Source organism: Aethalodelphis obliquidens, unplaced genomic scaffold (assembly GCF_003676395.1).
Source record: "Aethalodelphis obliquidens isolate GAN/ISIS:26980383/991018 unplaced genomic scaffold, ASM367639v1 scaffold48, whole genome shotgun sequence".
Classification (NCBI taxonomy): Eukaryota; Metazoa; Chordata; class Mammalia; order Artiodactyla; family Delphinidae; genus Aethalodelphis; species Aethalodelphis obliquidens.
This window is the reverse complement of record NW_020837992.1, coordinates 9332811-9352510: the sequence shown is the minus strand read 5'-3', so window position 1 is coordinate 9352510 and position 19700 is coordinate 9332811. Positions and strand designations below refer to the sequence as shown.

The following is a 19700-nucleotide window of genomic DNA, read 5'->3' as shown; positions in this document are numbered from 1 at the left end:
ATACCAAGGATACAACAAATATTAAGAAGGATAAATGTAGAGATTCACACCCAAATATATAATAGCCAAACTGTCAAAAATCAAAACAGAAAATCTTAAAAGTAGCAAAAGATAAACATTACTTATCACATACTAGGGGATTTCAACAAAATTTAACAACTGACTTATTATCAGAAAAATGAAAACCAAAAGGCAGTGCTATGGCATATTCAATATGCTGAAAAGGAGAAAAAACAGTCAACCAAGAATCCAATATCCAGGAAAACTATCTTTCAACAATAAAGACAAAATAAACATTCTTACATAAACGTTAAGAGAATTTGTTGCTAGTAGACCTGCCTTACAAGAAATACTGAAGCAGGAAAAAAAAAAAACCCACAAGAAAGACAGAAAAGGAAATGACACCAGAGAGTAACTGAAATCCAAATTTAAAAAATAAATAAATAAAGCAAGGAAACTACTTAGGTAAAATTTTAAAAAGACAACATAAATATATTCTTTTCATTTCTTCCCCAAACTGGTTTAAAAGACAAGTAAATTTAATCAATAATTGTAAAACTGCATTGTAGGGCTTTTATATAAAGATGTAACATATATGACAATACTAGCAAAAAGTAGAAGGAAGGGAAGCAAGCTATACTGAAGCAAAGTTTCTCTTTATCACTAGAATTAAGGTAGTTTTACTCTGAAGTAGAATGTTTTAAGTTAAAACGTTTATTACTGTAATCTTCAGAAAAACCACTATGGAAAATCATAGTCAAATCAAAGTCAAAATGAGATAGCCTAGAAAAAAAAAAACAGATAATAAAGGTACCCTAGAAAAATATCTACTTACCACAGAGGAGGCAGTAAAAACAAAGAAGAAATGAGACATATAGAAAACAAATAGTATGACTGCAGACATAAATCCAATGATATTATTAAATACATTAAATGTATATGGATTAAACATGCCAATCAAAAAGCAGAGGTTATAAGACTCATGTTTTTTTTTAAAAAATGGATCTAACTACATCCTGTCTACAGGAGACAGACTTTGATTCAGACAAACAGGTTGAAAGTAACAGAATGGAAAAACATATATCATATAAAACGTACTGAGAGAGGTAGATAGCTATACTAACATCCAACAAAAAGATTTTAAGAAAAAAATTTTTACTAGAGACAAAAAAGATTGTAATGTTAAAAAGTTAAATTAATCAGGAAATAACAGTTATAAAACAATTATGCGGCTAATGATGGAGTCCCAAAGTAGATGAAGCAAAAACTTAAAGAAATAAAGGGAGAAACAGACAATTCAACATTAGTCAGCGTTGTCTCAATAACTGCTAAAACAGGGCTTCCCTGGTGGCACAGTGGTTGAGAGTCCGCCTGCCGATGCAGGGGACACGGGTTCATGGCCCGGTCCGGGAAGATCCCACATGCCGCGGAGTGGCGGAGTGGCTGGGCTCGTGAGCCATGGCCGCTGAGCCTGCGCGTCTGGAGCCTGTGCTCCACAATGGGAGAGGCCACAGCAGTGAGAGACCCGCGTACAAAAAAACTGCTAAAACAGAACAAATCAGCGTTCATTTTTTAAAATATATTTTCACTGGGTACAGAATTCTCAATCGACAGGTTTTTTTTATTTCCATGATGTTAAAGACGTTAATCAGTTGTCTACTTATGTGCATTATTTATGCAGGAAATCTGATGTCACTCTTTTCTTTGTTCTTCAGTTCGTGTTTGTTTTTTTTTTTCTGCCTGCTTTTAACTTTAAGATTTTTCCTTTATCACTGGCTTTGAGCAATTTGATTATAATATGCCTTAGTGTTGTTTTCATGTTTCTTATGCTTGGTGTTTGTTGGGCTTCTTGGACCAGCAGAATGTTTTAATTAAATTTGGAAAGCTTTTAGGCATTACTGAGTTTTGTTCTCGGATAGTTATGTTTCTTGGAAGCAGTTTCATTTTGGCAGGTCTTACTTCTAAAATTTGTTAGGGTGGGCCTAGAGCTAACTGTTACTCCACCCTACTGGAACAAGACTCTTCTGAGTATTCTACCCAATTCCCCATGGTTGAGGTTTTCAAGACTACCTTTTCGGAACAGACACTATTCCCAGCCCTGTGTGAATGCCCAGAATGTTTCCCCTGATCCTTTCAGGGAACCTTTCCATGACCATGGATAGTTTCTCTGCATCTGTGCACTAATCTGTACTCTGCTAAATATTCCAGGGGACACTCTGTAAATCTATATACGGTCATCTCTTCTCTAGATAAAACACTAGACATCAAGTAATGGTCCTGCAAGCTCTAACTACAAACTCTAGCTTTGGCCTTTGTGGACTCTCAGCTCCATCTCTTCAACTCAGATGTTTGGCCATGATCCATCTGGCTTCCCTGTTCCCTGTTCCCTGTCCCTGAGCCTGGAAACTCAACACAGTAAGCTGGACAATCATAAGACTCATCACATTTATTTCCTGTACCTCAGAAAACACTGCCCTTCATTACTTAATATCCAGTGTCTTGAAAACCATTGTTACATATACTTTGTCTGGCTTTTTAGTTCCTTCATGAAGGATAGTAAATATAGTTACCCTGTTACCCATATTGGCCTGTAGTGGGAGTTCTAGTTTTAATGTGGCTAGTGGAAAAATTTAAATGTGTCTTACATTATATTTCTATTACACAGTGTTATTGTAGATAGTCTCCAAAACTATGTAATGCTGAAATCATCTAAGAAAGCAGGGTAAGAAGCTTAAGAAGGTTAACAACCAAGAATCAACAAATTTCAACAGTTAAATGTCAAATGGAAAAGAAGGAGCTGGCAAAGTAGACTTAGAAAAGGCAACCTAAGAGAGAAAATGAAGAAAAGTATGGTGTCACTGGAAAAGTAGAAGAGAATTAGGAAAATCAGAGATTGTATGAAATACAATCACTGCAGAGTGTATACATGTGAGTTAACCAAGGAACATCAAGGATAAGTAACATTATTGAGGGCCCAGTTAAGATTAGTAACAATGAATTCATTTTGGTTAGCAACCTCTGTAAACCAGAAATACGGGAAATTCATGGATACTCCAAAACAAGTGGATAACTTAATCCATAGCCGGGGATCTGCCAGGTAAAAGTGATGTAAGGTCAAAAAGCAAGGGAGATTAAGGTACCTGCCAAAAGACTTTTTGAAATGATGGCTCATGAAAACTAAGATAAATACAGAAATAGAAACAACTGAGAGGTGCTAGAAAGAAAAAGTGGATAGGTTAGCCATCAAGAGGTACTAATAAAAGTAATTTGAAGACTAGGAAAGTACAAAGGAATGGCATTTTTTAAATTGATTGTTTGCCATTCTCTGCCCTCTAATAACTCATCTTTGCCTCTTCTCATTTTTTATTCCTTCAATTCTTGCTTCTTGTTGCTTGGATAAAGATGGGCCTTTTATTATCACTGCTAGTCAAGGCACTGTTCCCCCTCCAAGTACCAAACCAATCAACTACAACAAAAAATCCAAATGGGGGTACTTTGTTTCTAATCTCTGCTTTTATTTGTCCTGGGTACTCGAAGTTTTTGTTCTTTATTGTCCTACAGTGTATTTTTCCTTTGTAGGGGAAGGGGCTATCACTGATCTGCGTTTATTAAAGATAACTATTTTATAGCAAGATTTTACTTTATTTGTGAACTTTTCACCCACAGCCAATAAAGCAGGTAGGCCTTCACTAATCAGAGAATAACTTAATGATATCTCATATATCACTAGTTTCAAAAACCAATTTAATCATAAGTACCTATGACTATTACATAATGACTGATTATCAAAAATAAGGCAGAGACTACTAAAATGTAAGAAAATGTTCTACAAACATAAATACAATAGCCGTATTACAGAAAGTATCATGAAACCTTCAAATAACTGTTTGAATGTATCAAGAATCCCCATTTCTTCTCTGATTGCTGTGGCTAAAACTTCCAAAACTATGTTGAATAAGAGTGGTGAGAGTGGGCAACCTTGTCTTATTCCTGATCTTAGTGGAAATGGTTTCAGTTTTTCACCATTGAGGACGATGTTGGCTATGGGTTTGTCATATATGACCTTTATTATGTTGAGGAAAGTTCCCTCTATGCATACTTTCTGCAGGGTTTTTATCATAAATGGGTGTTGAATTTTGTCAAAAGCTTTCTCTGCATCTATTGAGATGATCATATGGTTTTTCTCCTTCAATTTGTTAATATGGTGTATCACGTTGATTGATTTGCATATATTGAAGAATCCTTGCATTCCTGGAATAAACCCCACTTGATCATGGTGTATGATCCTTTTAATGTGCTGTTGGATTCTGTTTGCTAATATTTTGTTGAGGATTTTTGCATCTATGTTCATCAGTGATATTGGCCTGTAGTCTGGAATCCAAATCGGAAAAGAAGAAGTAAAGCTGTCACTGTTTGCAGATGACATGATACTATACATACAGAATCCTAAAGATGCTACCAGAAAACTGCTAGAGCTAATCAATGAATTTGGTAAAGTAGCAGGATACAAAATTAATGCACGAAAATCTCTGGCATTCCTATACACTAATGATGAAAAATCTGAAAGTGAAATTAAGAAAACACTCCCATTTACCACTGCAACAAAAAGAATAAAATATCTAGGAATAAACTTACCTAAGGAGACAAGAGACCTGTATGCAGAAAATTATAAGACACTGACAAAAGAAACTGAAGACGATACAAATAGATGGAGAGATATACCATGTTCTTGGACTGGAAGATTCAACATTGTGAAAATGACTCTACTACCCAAATCAATCTACAGATTCAACGCAATCCGTATCAAACTACCACTGGCATTTTTCACAGAACAAGAACAAAAAATTTCACAATTTGTATGGAAACACAAAAGACCCCGAATAGACAAAGCAATCTTGAGAACAAAAAATGGAGCAGGAGGAATCAGGCTCCCTGACTTCAGACTCTACTACAAAGTTACAGTAATCAAGACAGTATGGTACTGGCACAAAAACAGAAATATAGATCAATGGAACAGGATAGAAAGCCCAGAGGTAAACCCATGCACATATGGTCACCTTATCTTTGATAAAGGAGGCAAGAATATACAGTGGAGAAAAGACAGCCTCTTCAATAAGTGGTGCTGGGAAAACTGGACAGCTACATGTAAAAGTATGAAATTAGAACACTCCCTAACACCATACACAAAAATAAACTCAAAATGGATTAAAGACCTACATGTAAGACCAGACACTATCAAACTCTTAGAGGAAAACATAGGCAGAACACTCTATGACATACATCACAGCAAGATCCTTTTTGACCACCTCCTAGAGAAATGGAAATAAAAACAAAAATAAATAAATGGGACCTAATGAAACTTCAAAGCTTTTGCATAGCAAAGGAAACCATAAACAAGACCAAAAGGCAACCCTGAGAATGGGAGAAAATATTTCCAAATGAAGCAACTGACAAAGGATTAATCTCCGAAATTTACAAGTAGCTCATGCAGCTCAATAACAAAAAAACAAACAACCCAACCCAAAAATGGGCAGAAGATCTACATAGACATTTCTCCAAAGAAGATATACAGATTGCCAACAAACACATGAAAGAATGCTCAACATCATTAATCATTAGAGAAATGCAAATCAAAACTACAATGCGATATCATCTCACACCAGTCAGAATAGCCATCATCAAAAAATCTACAAACAATAAATGCTGGAGAGGGTGTGGAGAAAAGGGAACACTCTTGCACTGTTGGTGGGAATGTAAATTGATACAGCCACTATGGAGAACAGTATGGAGGTTCCTTAAAAACTAAAAATAGAATTACCATACGACCCAGCAATCCCACTACTGGGCATATACCCTGAGAAAACCATAATTCAAAAAGAGCCATGTACCAAAATGTTCATTGCAACACTATTTACAATAGCCAGGACATGGAAGTAACCTAAGTGTCCAACAACAGATGAATAGATAAAGAAGATGTGGCACATATATACAATGGAATATTACTCAGCCATAAAAAGAAATGAAATTGAGTTATTTGTAGTGAGCTGGATGGGCCTAGAGTCTGTCATACAGAGTGAATTAAGTCAGAAAGAGAAAAACAAATACCGTATGCTAACACATATATATGGAATCTAAGAAAAAAAAAAAGGTCATGAAGAACCTAGGGGTAAGACAGGAATAAAGACACAGACCTACTGGAGAATCGACTTGAGGATATGGGGAGGGGGAACGGTAAGCTGTGACAAAGTGAGAGAGTGGCATGGACATATATACACTACCAAATGTAAAATAGATAGCTACTGGGAAGCAGCCGCATAGCACAGGGAGAACAGCTCGGTGGTTTGTGACCACCTAGAGGGGTGGGATAGGGAAGGTGGGAGGGAGGGAGATGCAAGAGCGAAGAGATATGGGAACATATGTATATGTATAACTGATTCACTTTCTTATAAAGCAGAAACTAACACACCATTGTAAAGCAATTATACTCCAAAAAAGATGTTAAAAATAATTTTTTAAAAAAAGAATCCCCATTTCAAGGCCCTGTGCAAAAATCGTTAAATAGGATGGCTTGGCCGTAAAGAAAGCCTCAACAAATTCCAAAAAGTTAAAATCATTCAGACAAAGTCCACTGGACACCATGGAATTAAGTTAGAAGTCGGTAACAAAAAGATACTCAGAAAAATCTCAATTACTGGGATATTAACTAGTATACTTATAATATACATAGAAGTATATTACTTAGAAGTAATTCACAAGTGCAGTAGCAGACTAATGGACCCCTAAGATGTCTGTGTCCTAACCAAGGAACCTGTGAAAATATTACTTTACTTGGCTAAAACAACTTTACAAATGTGATTAAGGTTACGAATCTTGAGACATGGCATTTTTCCTGGATTATCAGGGTGGGCCCAACCAAATCACATAGGTTCTTAAAATCATGTAACGTGTCCTTGCTAAGGATCAGAGTGAGATGTAACTATGGAAAAATGATCAGAGAGATACAAGATTGCTGGCTTTCAAGATGGAAGAAGACATGCAGGTGGCCTCTAGAAGCTAGAAAAGGCAAGGAAACCCATTCTCCCCTAGAGTCTCTGGAAGGGAACACAGTCCTGCCCACACTTTGATTTCAGCCCCGTAAGACTCATGTCAGATTTCTAACCTACAGAACCATAAAATAATAAATTTGTGTTGTAAATTTGTGGTAATTCTGCTTAACAGAATCTAACTCTCTTTCTTGATAAAACCATCCAGAAAACTAGAAATAGTAGGGAACTTCTTCAACATTATAAAGGACACCTATGAAAAACCAATTACTAATATCATATTCAATGGTAAAAAACTAAAAGCTTTCCCCCTAAGATCTGGAACAAGACAAGGATGCTGGAAAGTCCCTGGTGGCACAGTGGTTAAGAATCTGCCTGCCAATGCAGGGGACATGGGTTCGAGCCCTGGTCTGGGAAGATCCCACATCCCATGTAGCAACTAAGCCCGTGCACCACAACTACTGAGCCTGTGCTCTAGAGCCCATAAGCCACAACTACTGAGCCCATGTGCCACAACTACTGAAGCCTGTGCGCCTAGAGCCTGTGCTCTGCAATGAGAGAAGCCACTGCAATGAGAAGCCCACGCACTGCAACGAAGAGTAGCCCCTGCTTGCCACAACTAGAGGAAGCCCGCGGGCAGCAACGAAGACCCAACGCAGCCAAAAATTAATTAATTAATTAATTAAAAAAAAAAAAGACAAGGATGCCTACCTTCACAATGCTACTGAACACTGTATTGGAAGTTCTAGCCAGAGCATTAGGCAAGAAAAAGTAATAAAAGGCACCCAAATTGAAAATGAATAAATAAACTACATCTATCAGATAAAATAATCATATATATAGAAATCCCAAGGAATCCACAAAAACCTACTAGAGCTAATAAATGAATTGGGCAAGTTGCCAGATACAAGATATACATACAAAAATCAACTGTGTTTTAATTCACCAGAAATAAACAATCTGCAAAGAAAATTAATGAAACAATTCCATTTACAATAGCATTCAAAAGAATAAATACCTAGGAACAGATTTAACCAAGGAGGCGAAAGATTCATACATTGAAAACCACAAAACACTGCTGAAAGAAATTAAAGAAGATGTAAAAAATAAGACATCTGTGTTCATAGATTGAAAGACTTAATACTGTTAAGATGGCAATACTGCCCAAATGTATTTACAGATTTAATTCAATGCCTACTAAAATTCCAACAGCCTTTTTTGCAGAAATAGAAAAGCTGATTTCTAAAAAAAATTTAAATAAATTTTAAAAATAAGTATGTCAATTATACCGCAAATTTTTTAAAGGTGATTTTCAAATTTATATAGAGTCGTAAGAAATTCCCAATAGTAGAAACAACATTGAAAAAGAAGAACAAAATTCTCAAAGGGGATCATAAACATAAATCAAAAAAAACTAGGAGCCAATGCATTAGAAGGCTGGATGGTCACACCACCATTGCTTATTAAAAATACAGCTTTTGGTCTTGTTAGTCTTATACTATATCATACTTTGTACTGAACTGGGCAATCCCTTAAAGAAAAAGTGGGCTAGACAATATTTTCATAATGTCTTCAGAGTTAACACCATAAACAAGTCAAATAAGTTTTATTCTTAAAGCTACATGTTTTCATTTCTGAAATTCAGCAATAAGAAATTATGTGACTTGCTTCTCTTCATCAAATGTAGACTTACTACCTTTCTCCTATATCCATCCATTCTAAAGCAAACAAGTTTATCCTTTGAGCTTCCTGATACTTGAGTAACTCTCATTCAAAGGAATAAATCAATGGTCAACACTGTTTTCTAAAGCACTTGAGTATATGGCATTATGACTGCACAGAGACTAGCCACATTCATAGAGCCTGGACATGTTCTAGAACCAACCCTACAATTCTGAGCTAATCAAAGAGACTCAAAGGAAACCTAGAAGTGTAGGTAGGTTTATGGTTTCTCCAGGAATTCTATTCCTCACTGTGGGAAAGAAAAATAGTCAAGACCCAATAAGAGACCCAGAATGACGTATCAATAGTACCGCAGCACACTAGGTCAGCTTTTGAAATATGTCTGAACATCCCTGAGAGCCTAGCACACATAGACCCAGGTATGGGGTAAACTATAAAAAATGGTTTGGTACTGCTTATTATACCATTTACCAGGATGAAAATTGCAGAAGATGGTTTGCATCTCTCAGCTAAGTAGCAACATCATAAGTAGGCTCATAGGTCAAAAATACCAACAAGTCTGACAAAAAAATTAGATACCAGCAACATCCAGAAACTCTTTTCATTGTGATATTCATAATGTATGCAGGAGACTTAAAACAGAAACAGGAGAGGGGAGGGATGGAGAGGGGAAGGGAAGGGAGAAGAAGGGATGGGCAGAGAGGAGAGGAGGTCTCATTGTTCAATTTTATATTTTTATAAAAAACCACTGTATATTCACTATCACAGTACCTGGTACATACAAGTAGTAAAAAGCTTGTTGAATGGTCAACCGAATGATAGACGGTTGACTGAGCAAAGAAATAAATGGGTAGAAGGAAAAAGAATAAATATGCAAAGTTTAAAAATATTTGAAACTGGAGAAGACTTGTGTTTCCATTTTTAAAAGCTAATCTAATTATGTGTGAGAAGTAGCATGGCAGAGTGGAAAGAAGGCAAAATTTGAACTCAGACCTAGATTTAAAGCCTGGCTGAAACTTTTACTGGCTTGCGTTGCTGAGCAAATTGCTTACTTTATATAAGTCTTAGTTTTCTCCACCTGTAAAATGGGGATTCCAGTATCCACCTTACAAACACAATAAACCAGCAATGTTGGCACCTAGAACAAACTGAACAAAACCAGCTCTCAAATCAACTCTGTAATTCATAATGTAGCCCACAGATGGGTGTTACTAACAATGCTCGCCATCTGGTAGCTTCCTGTTTTAAATAATTATTCTTGCTAACTAGGTGCCAACCTTTTAGAATCATTATATCAAATGTCTGCACCCTCTAAGGTTTGGTGTCCTTAGACAAAGCCCAGCAAGACCAGTCATAGCTCAGCTTATAGGTTTGCTCTGAGGATTAAAAATAACGTTAAGAAAAAACCCTTGTACAGTGACAGGCATGTATTAAATAATAAATTATTTTAAATATTTCGTTAATACCTTTATGTCATCCATTTGCCACTCTACATTATCACAATTATTCCAATAAGCCCACATTAAGAATACAGATTAGTCGTATCAGCCACTTGCAGAAATATATAAATAAGACAGAAATGAAAGGTTATGTACTGAAACATTCTCTTCAAAGATTCAGGTTGATTCCTTCAATCTTGACTTTTGGATTTTCCCTCTTAAATCCATAAAAATCTCTTCTGGACTTAGAAGAGTAGAGGGCACCTTAATTTCAAGAGCCATTTCTAGACTGAGGAAATAAATGTCGGATTCAAAAGGAGAATTCAAAGTTACCACTATCAGGGTATGTTTCTTCTCTGCTGGATGGGCAAATAGGACTGCTGCTACTGTGTTTTGCATCTAACCTCAGCTGTGCAAACACGAATTAAGTAAGAAAAACATCAAGCCATCTTTATCAGATCTCCAAACAACCTAGATAAATTCCTTTAAATGAATAGTGTAGTTACAATGAATAGTTAGTATGCAGAATAACAAAATTTGCAAACTCTTAAGAACCCCTGTACAAAGCACTTCTACTTAGCTCTGAAAGATTATTTCTCTGGATTATCAGATATTCAGAAATAGTTACTTTATTAGAAAGCATGCCAATCCAATCTAAGGCCACAGGTAACAATTCTCACAGCAAGAGTTAAATCAAAATGACTCATAGGTATAACTGGTTAGAGTGATGTCTCAATAACAGTTTCTCCAAGGAAACATCTCTTCTGCTCCTAAATGTCAAGTTAGCTCACAAGCTGGAGCCCCCAATTTCCCCACAAATTAAAGAATAAAGTCCATTATACTCAACATCACTCGACAGTGATAAGCTGAAACATACTCCTCTAAGATCAGGAACAAGACAAGGATGCCCACTTTTGCACTTTATACAACATAGTACTGGAAGTCCTAGCCAGAGCAATTACGCAAGAAAAAGGGAAGAAAAAAAAGCATCCAAATCAAAAGGAAGAAGTAAAACTCTCCCTTTTTGCAGATGACATGATATTAGGTATAGAAAATCCCAAAGACTCCCCCAAAAACTGTTAAACTAATAAATGAATTCAGTAAAAGTATAGGATACAAAATCAATATACAAAAATCAGTGTTTCTACACACTAACAACAAAATTTTTTTGATTTATTTATTTATTATTTATTTTTGGCTGCGTTGGGTCTCCATTGCTGCGCGCGAGCTTTCTCTAGTTGCAGTGAGCGAGGGCTACTCTTCGTTGCAGTACGTGGGCTTCAGTAGTTGTGGTTTGCAGGCTCCAGAGCGCAGGCTCAGTAGTTGTGGCACACGGGCTTAGTTGCTCCGTGGCATGTGGGATCTTCCCGGACCAGGGCTCGAACCTGTGTCCCCTGCATTGGTAGGTGGATTCTTAACCACTGTGCCACCAGGGAAGTCCCACAACACATTATTAGAAAGAGAAATTAAGAAAACAATCCCGGGCTTCCCTGGTGGTGCAGTGGTTGAGAGTCCGCCTGCCGATGCAGGGGACACGGGTTCATGCCCCGGTCCAGGAAGATCCCACATGCCGCAGAGTGGCTGGGCCCGTGAGCCATGGCCGCTGAGCCTGCGTGTCCGGAGCCTGTGCTCTGCAACGGGAGAGGCCACAACAGTGAGAGGCCCGCGTACCACACACACAAAAAAGAAAACAATCCCACTTATAAATGTATAAAAAAGAATAAAATACCTAGGAATAAATTCAACCAGGAAGATGAAAGATCAGTACACTAAAACCTACAAATAACTGATGAAAGAAATTGAAGAGAAAAACAAAAGATATTCCATGCTCATGGACTGGGAGAATTAATATTGTTAAAATATCCATACTACTCAAAGTGATCCACTGATTGAAAGCAATCCCTATCAAAATTCCAATGGCATTTTTCACAGAAGTAAAAAAAAACAATTCTAAAATTTGTATGGAACCTCAAAAGACTCTGAGTAGGCAAAGCAATCTTGATTAATCTTAATTTCAAACTATAATACAATGCTACAGTAATCAAGACAGTATGATACTGGCATATGAGGGCGGTATGAGGGCCTCTCACTGCTGTGGCCTCTCCCGTTGTGGAGCACAGGCTCCGGACGCGCAGGCCCAGTGGCCATGGCTCACGGGCCCAGCCGTTCCGTGGCATGTGGGATCCTCCCGGACCGGGGCACGAATCCGCGTCCCCTGCATCGGCAGGCGGACTCTCAACCACTGCGCCACCAGGGAAGCCCCAGTTAACTAATTTTTGACAAAGGAGCCAAGAATATTCAATAGGGGAAGGATAGGCACAATACATGGTGCTGGGAAAACTGGGCATCCACTTGCAAAGGAGTAAAACTGGACTCCTATCTTACACCATACACAAAAATCAACTCAAAATGGATTAAAGACCTTAATGTAAGACTTGAGACCACAGAACTCCTAGAAGAAAACATAGAGGGTAAGCTCCTTGACATCAGTCTTGGCAATAATTTTTTGGATTTGAAACCGAAAGCAAAGGCAACAAAAGCAAAAATAAACAAGTGGGACTACATCAAACTAAAAAGCTTCTTCTCCACAGCAAAGAAAACCATCAACAAAATGAAAAGGCAACCTACCAAATGGGAGAAATATTTGCAAATTATATATCTGATAAGAAGTTAATATCCAAAATACACACAAAATTCTCACAACTCAATAGAGGAAAAAAAATTAATCAGATTAAAAAATGGTCAGAGGAAGTGAACATTTTCCCAAAGAAGACATACAAATGCTTAAAAGGTATATGAAAAGGTACTTAACATAACTCATCATACCCAAATCAAAATCACAATGAGATATCACCTCACACCTGTCCGAATGGTTACCATCAAAAGGACAACAAATAAATGTTATCAAGGATATGGAGAAAAGTGAACTCTTGTGCACTGTTGGTGGGAATGTAGATTGTTGTAGCCACTATGGAAAACAATATGGAGGTTCCTCAAAAAATTAAAAATAGAACTACCTCATGATTGAGCAATTCCACTTCCAGGTATACATCCGAAGGAAACAAAATCACTACCTCAAAGATACATTTGCACCTCCATGTTCGTTGCAGCATTATTTACAATAGCCAAGACATGAATCAACCTAAGTGTCCATCAACAGATGGATAGATAAAGAAAATGTGGTGTATATATACAATGGAATATTATTCAACCATAAAAAAGAGAAATTTTTCAGGGTACTATGCTAAGTGAAGTGAGTCAAAGAAAAACAAATACCATATGATCTCAATTATATGTGGAATCTAAAAAGAACCAAACTCATAGAAACAGAGAACAGACTGGTGGTTGCCAGAGGCAAGGGGTGAAGGTGATCAAAAAATACAAACTTCCATTTATAAGATTAATAAATCCAGGGGATGTGACATACAACATGGTGACTATAGTTAACAACTGTATCGTGTATTTGAAAGTTGCTAACGAAATAGATCTTAAAAGTTCTCATCACCAGAAAAAAAAAATTTACAACTATGTGAGGTGATGTATGTTAACTATACTTACTGCAGTAATCACTTCACAATATTTACATATATCAAATCATTATGTTGTACCCCTTTAATACAAGGTCATATGTCAATTATATCTCAGTAGAACTGGAGAAAACATTTTTTAAAAATAATGTCCATGTGTTGTAACTGATATACTTTTAAACAGAATCCACAGACTAGAAGCACTGCCCTGACATTACATTTAACAAGTAGTTAAATGCATAACCTGGGCTTCAAACAGAAGCTATTTTACATTTTGGTTAAAATTAGAATTCTGTGATTGTGGTTCCCACAGTTTGTATGAATAAAATTGATCACATTATGAATAAACAATAGAAGGTTACAAGCAATTAGTTGATTATAAGTTTTTAGATTTGATGGCATATTAACCACAAAAACTAATCCAGGCAGAACTGGAGATTGTGGTTTCAGAGAGACAAGCGTAAGTTAAATAGGACAAATATGTTTAAATAGTAACACTCCTTAAGCTAGAGGTTTAGTAGGTTTGGTATCAAGTTCCGGTGGAGAAATAATTCAGCACCATAATCACAAAGTAACTAACTAAATTATGTACTTTTTTTGATATTTGCTGACATGCATCCCTAATTCTCATTTTGAAGCAAAGATTTTTATTTTTCTGGTGCCACCAAGTGGTAACATTATGAAGTGTTCTAAGGTTAAATGCAACTAACTTTTAGAAAAGTATCACACTGATGTGTTTGATATCAATTTTGTGTTTTAGCACAAAATTATATAGAAAGAAAAGGGCAAAATATTAGAGCCAACTGTTTGGAACTCATCCCCATTTTAAACTCCCAACCCCATATGAAATTTAAGACAAAGAAGAAAAATGAGTAGATCATTAAGACCAAAATGCTCCACTAGCAGACAAAAAAAACGCAAAAGACTATGAAACTATTTGAAAAACAAAAATTTATATCAAAATGATATATCAATCAAACCATAAGAGATGCTCCCTCCTGAAGTTCCATTAATGTGGCAGTAAAAAAAAAATTATTTTTAAGGCAAAACCCTGTAAGAACAAAGAGACTGAGAGAGAAAATAGCAGCAACAAAATTTTAGAAGGTAAAAAGTAGATGGATGAGTGGTTATTGACCTGGGCAACTCAAGGGAGCTGCTTGATTTACACAACACTTTAAATCTGTCCAAAATTTCAGGAACTAGTGGTTTTAGGTAGCTGTGGAAATTGAGTGTGAAGGCTAAAAACAAGAGAATTCATCAAAATTCCTGGTTAAGAAGTAATTAGGGCACTACTATACACACTCCCTCTTCCACTCTTTACAGCCAAGAATTCATGTTTTCACTACATTAGAAGACGGAAAGTTTATACTCTAGGAAGAGTAAACAGAAGTCTTCTAGACTATAGGACACCAGGCATAGTGAGGGTGGGAGTACTGTAGTAAAAAAGTATTAGTAATCCAGGAGACTGTGGTAATCTAAATGGTACTAACAAGTCAAAGACCACAAAACAACAATGACGATGATGATTTTCTGGACAGAAAACCACTGGAAGAAGGTCCTATCAACCTCTGATTACTGTGTCCAGAAAGTCAGGTAACGAATTGAAGTATGCTTCAATCTGCTTCCATAAAGAAAAGGCAAATGATAAAAACTGACGCTTAAAAAATAAGTAAATAAAACGCTAAGTTCTACTTACAGACATTCAGCAACATTCAGCTCTACATGTCCCATATCACCCACATTAATTAGCTGAGAATTTATCACAACTAACAAAAACAGAATAGTAGGCAAATCCAAGAACCCTTTACACTCTCAGTTTAAAAGCTCATTTCATCTTGTCCCTTCGGGCCGAGAGTCGATGGACTAAAGAATCTCTATGAATACTCCTGAGATAGGTGAAGGCTGGTGACCATGTCAGAAAAAAACATTATTATTCATACAAAAGACTTAGAGCCTTCATTTTTTTTAAATTGTTTTTGTTGAATAATTGATCAAAGCAGAACTTAAGTATCTCTGATACTGTCCTGCATTTCATGTAACTAAAAGTATATGTCCATATTTAAGTCATTTAATCTCCAGTAATTTCTCCTTTTCAGTCTTGTTTTTACATAGGATTATACACAAGCAACAGTTATACATCACATACTTTTTCTTCCCCAGATACCAACACAAGAACATGCCAAAATACATTAATACAGATAAAACTGTACCTTGAACACCTTCTAGGAGTAAATCAACTCCCTTCCTATAAAAATCAGAAGCAGCTTCATAGTCATCTTCTTCTTCCTTTTTTAAAGCCAGCTTTATTAATTCTCCTGCTTTCTCCAAATAATCTCTCTTGCCAAGCTTGGATTTTAAACTGCCAGGAAAGAGGCCACGACTTTCCCGTTCTTCTTCTGTTTTACTCTGTTCACTGTCAGAAGCAACAGCCCCTAGTGCTGAAGAATCCGAAGAAAGACTGAGACCAAAAGTTCTAATGGGAGAATTTTGATTGGAAGCCATTCCATCATCCAACTCAGCAAGAGAATCCACATCAACAGTAAGAGATATCAGATCACTGTCACTGGAGAAGCCTAGAAATATGATCACAATAGTAAACAGATATTAAACTGAGAATCAGCCAAAAGAATACAAATCATACTGACTATTCATTTTTTCATACTACCTATGTCAATCAGGAAGGGTGTAATTTACTGATGGAAGTCAGTGTCCAGCAATTTGTTTCAGCTTAGTTCATTCATTTTTTTTTAATATCTTTATTGGAATATAATTGCTTTACAATGTTGTGTTAGTTTCTGCTGTATAACAAAGTGAATCAGCTATACATATACATATATCCCCATACCCCCTCCCTCTTGTGTCTTCCTCCCACCTTCCCTATCCCACCCATCTAGGTGGTCACAAAGCACCGAGCTGATCTCTCTGTGCTATGCGGCTGCTTCCCACTAGCTCTCTATTTTACATTTGGTAGTACAGTCAATGCAACTCTCTCACTTCGTCCCATCTTACCCTTCTCCTTCCCCGTGTCCTCAAGTCCATTCTCTACATCCACATCTTTATTCCTGTCCTGCCCCTAGGTTCATCAGAACCATTTTTTGTTTTAGATTCCAAATACATGTGTTACTATACGATATTTGTTTTTCTCTTTCTTAGTTCATTTTTGCACTGTCTCCCTACAGCTGTAGAAGACAGTCTCCTTGCCTTAATCATCAAACTAAAACTGAGACAAGTCTTTATCTAGCCTTGTTGTCAAAAACAGCCCTTACCACAAGATCTCGTAAACTGTTTATAGAAGGCTGATGCTTGTATACACAGCTGCTGTGAACAACAGCATTATGATAAAAGGAAGAGTAAGAGCTTTAGAGTAAGACAAAAAAGCGCCTGGATCCCCACTCTTTAAAACTTACTGTGTGACCAACAGCAAGTTACTTAATAATATAACTTATCATGCAGGGCTTTAAATGAGAAAAAGAGTTAATGGATATAACAGGCTATCATTAAATTATAACTATTATAGCAATTACATAATAATTATTTTACGATAATATAATGTATCCTCAGAGGTGTGCTTTTTTTTTTTTTTTTTTTTTTTGCAGTACACGGGCCTCTCACTGCTGTGCCCTCTCCCGTTGCAGAGCACAGGCTCCGGATGCGCAGGCTCAGCGGCCATGGCTCACGGGCCCAGCCGCTCCGCAGCATGTGGGATCTTCCTGGACCGGGGCACGAACCCGTGTCCCCTGCATCAGCAGGCGGACTCTCAACCACTGCGCCACCAGGGAAGCCCCCGAGGTGGGCTTTTAAGTAACCATCCATATCTGGAAAATGTATGCCACTTATGGTTTTTTTTAACTGAAGTATTTTGAAATTTACATTTCAGCCTCCTCCACAAGCTTTTGGAGGAATCTTTGGTCTGTATTTGCATCTTAGTTTTCTGACATAAAATGAATAATGGGTGCTACTGAAACATTTAAGCAATGAAAATTACTTCTTCCATTTCATATAACTGACTTCATGGTAAGTGAGCTTGAAATACAACAACAGTTATTAAACTTTCTGGTCTTAGGACCTCCCTTTACATTCTTAAAAATGATTAAGGACCTCAAAGAGCTTTTATTTATATGGATTGTATCTGTAAATATTTACCAATCTTGATATTTTAAAAACAGACTGAATTTTTTTTAAACACTAAAGCCCATTACATGTTAACATACTGTTTTTTCCTTTTTTTTTTCGTTCATTCATTCTCGTGTTACAGGACCTTTTTATCATTTCAAGTTTGTTTGCTTTTTTTAATTTATTTTTGGCTGTGTTGGGTCTTCGTTGCTGCACACTAGCTTTCTCTAGTTACGGCAAGCAGGGGCTACTCTTCGTTGTGGTGCGCGGGCTTCTCATTGAGGTGCCTTCTCTTGTTGCGGAGCATGGGCTCTAGGCGTGCGGGCTTCAGTAGTTGTGGCATGCAGGCTCAGTAGTTGTGACTCGCGGTCTCTAGAGCACAGGCTCAGCAGTTGCAGCACACAGGCTTAGCTGCTCTGTATCATGTGGGATCTTCCTGGACCAGGGCTCAAACTCGTGTCCCCTGCACTGGCAGGTGGATTCTTAACCACTATGCCACCAGGGAAGTCCCAACATAATTTTTATAAAAATAACTAAGAAGTGCCATTGTGTTACATTTTTGCAAATCTTGTTAACAGAAGATGGCTGGAGTCTCATGACTAATTCTGCACTCAGTCTGTTGTCAGATGTTTTTCTGGTTGGAAAATTTGAAGAAAATGTCACATGGGTAAGTAACTGAAAATGGGGTGAATATTTTAATAGCCTTTTCAAATAACTGTGGCTATTGTTTTTTTGATACTACCAGAAAACTTAACAAACAGTAGTTTCTTAAAGGTTAGTTTACATGTGGAATATAAATTTCTATCAATGTAATTTGTTTCTGTTACATTCAAATCCGTGGGTCTGTCTTACACACTGAATGGATCTTGTATCATGCATGAGTTTGTAACATCAAACCCTGGTCATTTTGAAAATATTAGTTCCCTGAGTTACACAGATCCTCCAAATGGTGACAAATTTCATTATTACAATATCTCCAAGAAAATCATATTTGCTACTTACCACCACCAACATCATCAGAAAATTCTTTAAGTATTGGAAACTGCCAGGCTCAAAGTGGCTGATACAGGTTCTCCAAAATTCTAATTTGGGACTGAAAACTAGAATTTTATCAGTATTTGGCAACAAATACTGTTAGCTGTTTTGCTCGAAGTGGCTGATACAGGTTCTCCAAAATTCTAATTTGGGACTGAAAACGAATTTTATCAGTATTTGGCAACAAATACTGTTAGCTGTTTTCCTTGAAGTGTCAGCTCACTTCATTCATTTTCAAAAAAAAACATTTGCTAAATACCCAAGTCTGAATAATGATAGTTTGTATGTCAATCATCCTTTCAAACAAAAATGGGGTCCCAGGGAAAAAGTAGCTAGTTTATGGCTCAAATAACTGCACAAGTGCTTTCTCTCAAGGCAACCATGGTAGTTCAGCACACAAAGTGTTTTCTGTATACTTCCATGTCATCACACAGAATACCAAGAAGACATGTACCCAAGGGTTGAGATTTAATAAAATTAACAGTTTTTGCTGCTTTATCAAGGCTTTATTCCTAGGTGAAACTACCATTGGTATTACTGCAAGTATGTGCAACAATTACTGTTACAGTCTCGTATCACTGTCTTGATTCCTGCTCAAGTACATCAGTTTTATCCACCATTGCTTTTGGATCATCAAATGTCAGCAGAGTGGAAACAGCAAATAATTTCCTAGATTATTATGAAAATAGTTTCTGCCTTGGGCATCCCCTGAAAAACATCTCAGGAATACCCAGCGGTCTGAAGACCCTACTTTGAGAGCCACTGATTTATATCATTAAATAAGATTGACAATAGGGTTAGGCAAAACTTAGGTCTGGGAACAACTATGAGATCTGCATCTCCACTGAATACTGACTGCC

The 19700-nt window shown here is 36.9% G+C and overlaps 1 protein-coding gene across 8 annotated transcripts in view; it reads right to left on the bottom strand.

Moving 5' to 3' along the window:
- RPS6KC1 (ribosomal protein S6 kinase C1) overlaps window positions 1-19700 on the bottom strand; it is a 218314-nt gene that overhangs the window by 111327 nt on the left and 87287 nt on the right. For 6 of the 8 annotated variants that reach the window (XM_027082964.1, XM_027082958.1, XM_027082959.1 and 3 more), the window contains one exon: window positions 15903-16265. The exons of the other annotated variants lie outside the window; for them this stretch is intronic. In XM_027082964.1, the coding sequence (XP_026938765.1) occupies window positions 15903-16194 (292 nt within the window). In that variant the 5' untranslated portion in view covers window positions 16195-16265. The remainder of the gene's footprint in view (window positions 1-15902; window positions 16266-19700) is intronic. 8 annotated transcript variants of the gene reach the window in all.